At 30.8% G+C, this 10,191-nt stretch overlaps 1 protein-coding gene across 1 annotated transcript; it reads left to right on the top strand.

The window, feature by feature from the left end:
* Nucleotides 1-1,626: 1,626 nt before the first annotated feature.
* LOC114186876 (uncharacterized) lies at nt 1,627-2,727 on the top strand. The gene has a single exon (XM_028074933.2). It carries the CDS (start codon nt 1,876-1,878, stop codon nt 2,521-2,523), a length of 648 nt encoding a protein of 215 aa, XP_027930734.1. The 5' UTR covers nt 1,627-1,875; the 3' UTR covers nt 2,524-2,727.
* The last annotated feature ends 7,464 nt before the right edge of the window (nt 2,728-10,191 follow it).

Genomic DNA, 10,191 nt, shown 5'->3' with positions numbered 1-10,191 from the left:
ATTATGATGATGATGGCCATAACATGGGGTACTTTAATTTTGGTCTCTGAATTCTGAGCAGAATCTCCAGAAAATAATTGCTGTGACCGAGAGGTACCACTCCCACACACCAAACCAACCTTCTCTTTCTTACTTTTTTTCTCTATTCACTTCACTTCCATGTGTTTCGAACTCACCTTATTTTGTTCTTCATACTTTATCCTATCTTCCACACGTCCTCATGCATAAACCTTTCTCATCCAACAAACTACCCTTATGTATGATTCATTATTTTATGGTTAAGTAGCTCAACAGATTAACTTCTCATTCATTATTTCTTTTCCATTTTACACAATATGTGTTGTTATAAAAAAATTATCATGTAGCTTGTGTAGAGTGTATAATTTATTGAGATAAACTATACTTAATTGAGAGAGATGGTTGATTTTTTGTATTTTAAATGCATGTAGGGTATATTTTGTGGTTTAAGAAGTAACATTGGTGCAACTAATTAATGAGGTTGAGCAGGCGTTAAAGAATCTTCAAACCTAATGTTGGTTTAGGTGACATTTGGTGCAGTTAAGGATACCCGAGATTGGATAGGAATAAACAATTTCACTTCTATTTCACTTCTCTAAACTATGTCCTTATCGTTAACAACATTACAATGTTTCCGTCAATACAATAATTTCCCATTTCTGTATTTCAATTTCTATACATTATTCCATGAATCGATTATTAAAAAAACTCTTACGTGTGTTTTTTATTAACTAGGCTTAATTATTATGGGTTCATTAATTTGATTGCGTGCGACGCTAGTTTAACAAAACTTTATGAAGCAATTCAAATATTCTATTTTTAAATTAAGCAAATTTAATTCTTCAATTTTCTTCTTCTTTAAGTTATTATTTTTCATCCAAATTTATTCCCGGCTCATGAATAATTTCAGGTACGGGTAATTAGCTTCAGAGATTCAAAATTATTTTACTTTAGTTGAAAATTACGGTTTTCAGATACTAGGGTTCAAGAAGTTACTGATTCGATCAAAATTACTTTCACAGAGAAATATCAAAAGACTAAAATTACGTAATAAGTATAACTTTTAATTGGAATTAAAGTTTTACTTCAACAATTAATGGACTTTCGTCACGTGATTTTTAGATGAAACTTTAATCTTAGTTAAAGAGTATTATAAAAAAAAGACGGGTAATATTCAACTAATAGAGTGCCGGCTTCATTGGCTTTTGACTTTAATAGCAAGTTCGGCCAACGGAACAGTGACGCGTGTTCAAATAAATTAGAAGTAGAATACACACGGTACGTAAGTTGAGAAATGAGCTAAGGAAATAGATTTGAATAATTTCTTTACAATTTTTCATATATATATATATATATATAAAATAAGCTAAAGAAATACAAAGGTATATAAGATTATTCATATGATACAAAATTTTAAGATGTTATTATATAAATAAAGTAAGAAAAAAAGTTTATATTGTGAAGAGGATATGTAAGATATAAGGGTTTGAACTATATATATAACTGACAACAAAAAACAAAGTGTAATTATAAGGAAGAAAAAAAAAGAAGTATTGCGTGACAGTGTTAGTGAAAGTGGGAGAGTATAAAGGAGGGTCACACTCTGTAAAGGGAAGCACGTTCCTTCTCTTGGTGCTTCTATTTTGTCCTTGCTTACTTCATTTCGTTTCACAAGACCCACACTATTAATTAAACCCCGCATTGCGTTTGCCAACTATTCCAATTCCCAATTCTCTTTCTTTCGTTCTCTCCAATTCACGAGATCTCTGTGGCCCTAACCTCTAACCTCTCTTCTACAATGTCTTCTTACCATTTTTCCTCTTCTGTCTAACTCCTCTGTTCTCACTCGCGCCAGCTATGAGTCAACTCGGCGTGGTGTTGCAGGAATCGCTACAGAGGGAGCCCAGAACCATTCTGGGGTTGTTGAGGGATCAGATGGACGGTGTAGAGGGTGGGGCACGCAGGAGGAAGACCTTCAAGGAACGCTTCGGATTCATAGGCATCGGCTGTTGCGGGGCCACATGGGGGTTCCGTTCGGACGCGTTAAGTTTCTCCCAAGGAGAACAACAGCAACAGCACCAGCAACAAGCGAACCAGCAGGAAACGGATCCGGGTCAAGGGTCGGGTTTGGACTGTGTGGACCACGGTGCGGCGGGTTCGGGTATGAACTTGGCGGCGGCGCTTGCGGCTGAGCGGCAAATCAGGGGGCCGCAGGAGGAGGTGGCGAGGGCGCCGGGGACGCCGTGGAGGGTGTCGCTGATGAGACTGCTGGAGGAGAGCGAAGCAGGGGAGTCCGCGGCGGTGGAGAAGGAAAAGGAGGAGGAGAAGGGTGGTGTTGTGGGGAATGATTCGGTGTGCTGCGTGTGCATGGGAAGGAAGAAAGGCGCGGCCTTCATCCCATGTGGTCACACTTTTTGCAGAGTGTGTTCCAGGGAACTGTGGCTGAATCGAGGGTCCTGTCCCCTCTGCAATCGCTCCATCCTCGAGATCCTCGACATTTTCTAGCACATCACTGCTCATTCTTCAATACATCTCGCTTTTTCTTTTACTTTTTTTTTTTCACTCCTCTTACTTCTTCGTTCAAACAACTTCGTCCTTTGCCACGTGTAATACCATACCCTGAATTTCATCCCCTCTCTCTCTCTGTTACCATTTCTATCTGTTCATGTAAATTCTACTATATCAATAGACAAAATTCACCAAACTCCACATTATTGTTCGCATTTATTTTGTTTTTATACAACACATCTTCAGTCTTGACTTTTGGTGTTATCAGATGTATTTATAACTACTGTTACGAGATTGATTCCTCAAATATTATTGTCATGGCCTGACACTTTTGACTCGCCACTCTTTCATTGTTCAGACAAATGTTGATCCAAGAAAACACGTGTATGGCTTTTGTATATTTTGGAAATTAAGGGTGTCTTTGTATTTTGGGATTTTAAATATTTATAATTTTGAAATATTAAGACTGGGAGTGGGAAAAATGTTGTGGAGGCTGAAGAAGGACATTCGCCATGTTGAATTTGAAAGTGAAAAAATAAATAAATAAAACAAGCGAGTTATTCCAAATTTTGGATTTTAAAAAAGTAGTTTTATGAAATATGCTTATTTTTAGTAAACGCTGTTAGAAAAATCTTATCGACATTGAAAGTTTATTTATCAAAAATAGTGTAATTATAGTTTGCAATTAAAAAAAATTAAGCTTAAGAAATGGAGCAGATAGATAGAATTGTAAGTTCCATGAAGTTGTAGAAATATGAGAAGTTATTGTTACCAGGATTAAGTGCGTGTTGGGTTATGGATTAAATTGATGTACAATTCATTATAATTAATTTTTTAAGATAAAATTAGTGTGTGTTTGATTTTCAAAATAAATTAAAGAGTCAAAAAATTACATTAAATGAGAAACAACAAATTTTTACTTTTGCATTGAATAATTAAGTTAGAATCAATTTTCTCTTAACCAAACACACCCCAAAGTAAAAGCTGTATTAACGAAAAGGTCTCCAGCAAAATAAGTAAACACCCAGTTGTTAGTTATAAAAAAGACGATCATGGAAAAAGGTTATAAACCGGAGATTTTTTATAACATTTATTGGTTTTTTAGTTCTCTTTTATCTAAAAAAAAAAGATAAATCCAAATATAATTACACGGACTAGTTAATTTAATCTAAATTAAAACTTAAAAATCCTTAAAATATGTATAAGTTCCATTTTTACACGTTTAATTTTAAAAATCGAATCCTTTTAAATAACATAGAAGTGATTGGTTTTGAAGTTCACGAACATATTGATTTCTATCATTTTCCTTAAATATTCTTGAATATGTGTGTGTTTTGTTTTTGTTTATATTGTAATAGATGTTTAATTAATTTAATATGTTGTCATTAAATAATATTATATTTGATTTTTTATTTTAATTAGGTGAGTCAACTTGTCTATCTTACCAAAGATTCAACTAAGTTTACTATTTATTGATTTGCCAAAATTAACGACTTTAATTGAACTAAATGACTTCTCAGGTAATATGTGATTTAGTAAGACACTTTAACCATGATAAAATATAAGTTTCTAGTTAAAATTGTATCGAGGTCATAGTACAAGGGTTGTCAAATATATATTTTTATATAAATTATGTATTTTTAGTCATAATCTCTACATATATTTCCTTTTGCTACCCGTATGAATTGTGGTTGGTGTATTTTTCTTCAAAATGATATAAATACCATACTTTGTGGTTCCTTTGTTTGTTGCTGTCATTAGTATAAAACAAAAATAATAATGAAAGACAATAAATAAACTTTATTTTAACATGATGAAGAATAGCCATACGTAAAGCATTACGTTGTCAACGCTTTTGTTTCAAAGAAAACGGCGGATCATGACACAGCAGTAAGCTTAGTGAAGATTATTTCCCTTTTTTTTTTTCTTCCTCTTTTCATGTTGTAGATCGGCAACGCATGAAACGTAGTACTTCATAGTTCTCATTATACTAAATTTAATACATTCATCCAACTTCATATTGGTTCATTAGTTTTACAATAAATACAATGAATGATCAAATGTCACCGATTTTACCAAATAAACTTTGAATATACCAAATAATAAAATAAATTTACAAACTTGAACATTTTACACCTACTTTAAGTGAATAAATTATCAAGATACATTGATTTTTATATCATTGAAGGGATTTAATATCAATGCGTCATGAATAAACCATAAAAGAATTATTACATCATTTTCCTTTTAAACTTTAATGTAATAATATTCAATATAAACTTAAGCTTATACTTAAATTCTTAATTACTTGAAAAATAGTTCTTGTATTTTTTTGATCAGAAAGTATACAACGTTTTCTATTTCAGGACAATAAAATAAAATCGAAATTCGTTATAAAGCCACGAAGCACATTAACAACAAATTATTAGATTAAAAGCTTTCGGAATAAATCTAAGCCGGGTTTCTGGTCTTTGGATTATTTAGAATTTCTAAGCCCACTTCGATGCAATGTAAATTAAATTGGATAGCTTTCGGCTGAATCGCTCAACTGGAGGACGGACACATAGATAAACAAAACGGCCCAATATTAACAGATCATAAAATGTTGTGGCCCAATATAATTTTCTTAGGGGGCTTCTCCCTGCACCTCCAACACTTCTTCTGTACCCCCAAAAAAGACCCTTATACCCTTGTGGTGAAAGTCGTTAGGACGCAGTAAATTTCATTTACTGCGTCACCAACCTCCTACACCCCCAAGCGTTTCGTTTCTTCTCCAGTACTTTCTTTTAAAATTTTGCCCTCATTCTCTTTTGTTCCGTGGTCCCTGAAATTTTCCATTTCATAAACTATATAATAACGCGTTTCAAACTTTTACTAGAAAAGTCGTTTTACTGGGAAAATCAAAATTTATGGGAAACGGATTACACAATCCGTTTCATACACTGTGAAACGGATTGTGTAATCCGTTTCACAGTGTATGAAACGGATTCTGTAATCCGTTTCAGAAAAAAATTTGCAAATTTTTTTGAAATCTGTTTCATAAGATTGTTTCACTTATCTTTGGTTTTTTGTTACACTTATCTTTTTAAGTAAATATCTCTTGTTTGAATATAAAAATATTTTTTTGGATCAGATATCGTTAAAGTATTTCTGAATTAAAAAATATATTTTAAAATACTTGAAAATATGATTTTGTATTTTTGGATTGAGTTTCAAAAGATATTTTTCGAAAATACTTTCGTAATTAAAAAAAAAAAACGTGCAAGATTTTTATTATATTTTTAATAAAGACTAATTTGAGAATTACCAATTTTATGGGGTGCAGGAAGAAAAAAAAAGGATGCGGAAGAAAAGCTCATCTTCATGTCCTACATCATGGACTTAAATTATGCTATATTCAACTTATCTATTATGTCCAAGATATTTCACTTAGACCATATATTTAGTAAAAAAATATTGAATTTATTGTTTTGAACTTTAAATCTCACCAGAAAAGAAAAAAAAAAAAAATCAGTATTTGTCCTTACATTTGATAGGAGAACAAGAGTTGGTCTCGTAACCACATTTCGACATATTTTGTTAACATTCAAGAGGGGTTTTGAAACAATAACAGCTGAGAGCTTCATTTAGCAATAATAATTCACAAATAAAAAAAGATTGAAACGGATTTCAAAAAAATTTGCAAATTTTTTTATGAAAAGGATTACAGAATCCGTTTCATACACTGTGAAACGGATTGTGTAATCCGTTTTACAGTGTATGAAACGGATTGTGTAATCCGTTTTACAGTGTATGAAACGGATTGTGTAATCCGTTTCCCATAAATTTTGATTTTTTCAGTAAAACGACTTTTCTAGTAAAAGTTTGAAACGCGTTATTATATAGTTTATGAAATGGAAAATTTCAGGGACCACGGAACAGAAGAGAATGAGGGCAAAATTTTAAAAGAAAGCACTGGAGAAGAAACGAAACGCTTGGGGGTGTAGGAGGTTGGTGACGCAGTAAATGAAATTTACTGCGTCCTAACGACTTTTACCACAAGGGTATAAGGGTCTTTTTTGGGGGTACAGAAGAAGTGTTGGAGGTGCAGGGAGAAGCCCCTTTTCTTAGCTCGGTTTGATGTATATCTGTCTGGACCATAAATTTGATCCAAATGCCATCGCTTCCAGAAGACTATTACTTCCTGCACGCCCTCATTTTCTTCTTTTTGCACTGATATGCGTGAGTAAGTGACCACTTTACCTTTATTGAAAAAATTAATAGAAACCTAAATTATTCCAATACATTTGTATTTCTGGATGTATAAGTTCATTTAGACTGTACTATTCTTTTAAATACATTCTGAAAAATAAATGCATTTTGAAATGTATTCTCCCTCATTTCCCCAATACACCTGACGCATCCTTCCTTAAAAAATCATAGGTATGCGGCAAAAAAACAAAAATAGAGGTGCAGGAAGAAATAGTCCTTTTCAAAACAATAATATGAAAGCAAAAGGATGAAGGGCCCAATGCCTAATAATTCCAAGAAACTATTCCAGGTTTTCGTAGCTACCCTAGTTTATTGCTAAGTTAAGAATAATTAATCGGCAATGTTTTTTTTTTTTTTTTTTCTTTTGTGGGTGATTAAACCCTGTTGGTCCTTTGAAGTTATAGGTGTTATTCGAAACGTGTCCTTGAAATTTTGGTAGTCTTGTAGGTCCTTTAAGAACTTGAAATATTATCATGTTTTTCATTTAAATTTATTATCTCCTAATCCGAGGAACGATAACTGTGGCTAATTACATTTAAGTAAATTTTAAGCTTAACGTATATCTTATGCTATCCACCACTAATAGAGGTATTCAAAATACATATCCTTTCTCAATGAATTATAATTATTATCGTCAATGAAAATACAGGAGTCATTATTCAATTAGAGTATGTTTAGATTTATTTATTCATCAGAATATATTTAGGATTTTCAAAACTTCTTATATCTTTAATATATATATATATATTTTTTATTTTTAAAAATTTTAATTTAAAAATTTTAAAAGAAATTATTAATGGTTAACACATCTTTTTATCAAAGTACAAACTATATATCATAAAGTGAAAATAAATTTTAAAAATCTAAGTATCTATTTATTGTGATTTTTTGTCATAGCAATGCAATTATAAAATTACTTATTTATTATATACATTAATTATATTAAATAAATATGTATCCTATTATTTACTCATTCTAACGTACCTGCTTTAAATAAGAACTTTGACTATCCCCAAAAAAAAAAATTGTATTTTCCGCTTGTTTCTTTGTTTCCATTCAATATATATAAACATAATTAAGTCGGTATTAAATTAAAAATTGGATGGGAACAAGTAACAACCCTTGAAATTGTGTGTATTAGGCCCATTTAAGTTTCTAATTCCCTAATGCACCATGCTGATGGAAGAATGCGTCACTAGAAAGGGACTTGATAAATTCACGTAAATTAAAAATGGGTAAAAAAAAAATAATTGGGTACTTAGTAATTAATTGTTTTAAATTTTATGTATAACTTCTTTCAATATAGAATATATGGTTGTAAATCTTTTTCCTGGGCTTAGCTCTAGAAATAAGAGAAAGCACATCATCAAAATTTTACAAATTTTATCAACATTACAACAAATGAGAGGAGAAAGAGGTAAATAAAATGATTAAGCAACCAAAAGTATATCTAAATAACAAAACAAATAGTGCAATACTTTTTTCTTGAGTTAGAATTTGGTAAAAAAAAAAAGAATTTGGTTAAAAAAAAGAATTTGGTTTTGACATTATTTTTGCTTAAACAAAAATACTTTTCTTTAATCTGAAATATTTTTTCCTCGAGTAAAACTGTTTGGCTTGAACCAAAGTTCATTAATTGCAAAATATAAATGGTTGGAGGATTGAAAACAAAAGGGACGAAGGTAAGAAACTAAAAAATTAAAAATCAGATAAAAAGAATCTTGGATCTGAGTTGCCCTTTACTAAGATTTTCTTGAGATTTTTCTGCTTGTGATGAGTATCATGAGCAATTAGACATTCCCATTGGAATTAGATGTAATTTTCACTTTTAAATATATTGATAATATACATACATACACACACACACATATATATATATATATATATATATATATATATATATATATATATATATATATATATATATATAATATAGATGAATGATGGAATTCAATCCCATTTCTATACATACTAAAGTTTTATTTTCTTTCAAAGTAATCTTGAACTTTCTTAGTTACTATTATTAATTTAAATTCATCAAAACATGAAATCAAATTAGTTTTTTTTATAAATATAATTAATAAGTTTAGTCCTACTGTTCACTCGGTCAATGGGTGCATTTGCAGAAAAGAACTAATGAATATATTAAATAAATCATTCAAGGTAAAATAAATGAAACAAATAAAATACTCAAATATATAAATAAAAAGATAAAATACTCAAATATAAAGTAATTGAAAATATTATAATAATTCCTCTCTGTAGACATTTTCATGAATTAATACTAAAGCGAGTGCTTATAAATTCTAACCTTTATTATATAACAAAAATATTAAACCTAAATCTTAATCTTCTTGACATTAAGATATATACCATACCGATTATAAAAATGAAAAGATATTATTTATGATTTTCAATGATTCAAATAAAATAATGTAAATGTTAACACATGGAACAATCCGGACTATAAATTTGAAATTAACGTACGTAAAGACAATGATATGACATGGTGATCCATTTTTTTTACTTATTTTTAATCTATTATCTCAATTATCATTTTTAATTATTTTTTTAATTTTTTTTTAATAATATAATATAATAATTGAACGATGATTAGAATATAAATTAAAAATAAGTAAAAGAAAGCGAATAAAAATATCATTATTCTTACCGTAGCAAAGCTTGTTACCGATATTTAACACATGCCAAAATTTACGGACATCCCTTAAAATAAGAAACACGTTAGATTCTACGAAACTAATTAGGTTGTAGGTATTTAGGGTTGGGAACATATAACAGATAGAAACATATGCAATGCAGCACATATAAGTGGAAAAGCATGATATTTTCCGTTTGGTGCAACGAATGCATATTTATTTATATATCTGAAGGTGAATATGTTAAATTATTATTTTAAGAGTTAGTGGGGGTGTCCATAAGACTCTCATCTGCAACATCTCATAAGTTGAATTCAAGAAGTACTCGAGAAAGAGAAAGTTGAAAAGGGTTTTTGGCTCTTTGTTCCAATTATGTGGCCTCAGAACTGTGAAGTCTCTTTCCCAATCGTAGAATCTCTATCTTCATAATTCTCACCAGACTTATCCCTGCTCTTACATATTCATTCATATGTTATTAATTTCTTCGTAAGAAGAGCTCCAAAACTTTGGGTTATTATAATGAATTGGCGTAGACAGTGACTGGTGCATAGAACAGTCCCCATCAGCTTTCAAAACATGGAGCATGCCACCACAAGCTTTTTGCTAAAAATGAACATTCTTTGTATACAACCCAGTTGCTCAAATTAGCCGCAAGTCTCTACCCGTTGGATGCAATCATTTCGTCTCTGTCTCACTTAAAAACTATATCGTACTGCAAAATACACATATGCATGCACGAGGACCACAAATTTCTATT

The sequence above is a fragment of the Vigna unguiculata genome, chromosome 6 (genome assembly GCF_037176805.1).
Source record: "Vigna unguiculata cultivar grain cowpea cultivar isolate G323 ecotype 2 chromosome 6, ASM3717680v1, whole genome shotgun sequence".
Classification (NCBI taxonomy): domain Eukaryota; kingdom Viridiplantae; phylum Streptophyta; class Magnoliopsida; order Fabales; family Fabaceae; genus Vigna; species Vigna unguiculata.
The sequence above is the reverse complement of the archived record's forward strand: the minus strand, read 5'-3'. Positions and strand labels throughout refer to the sequence as shown.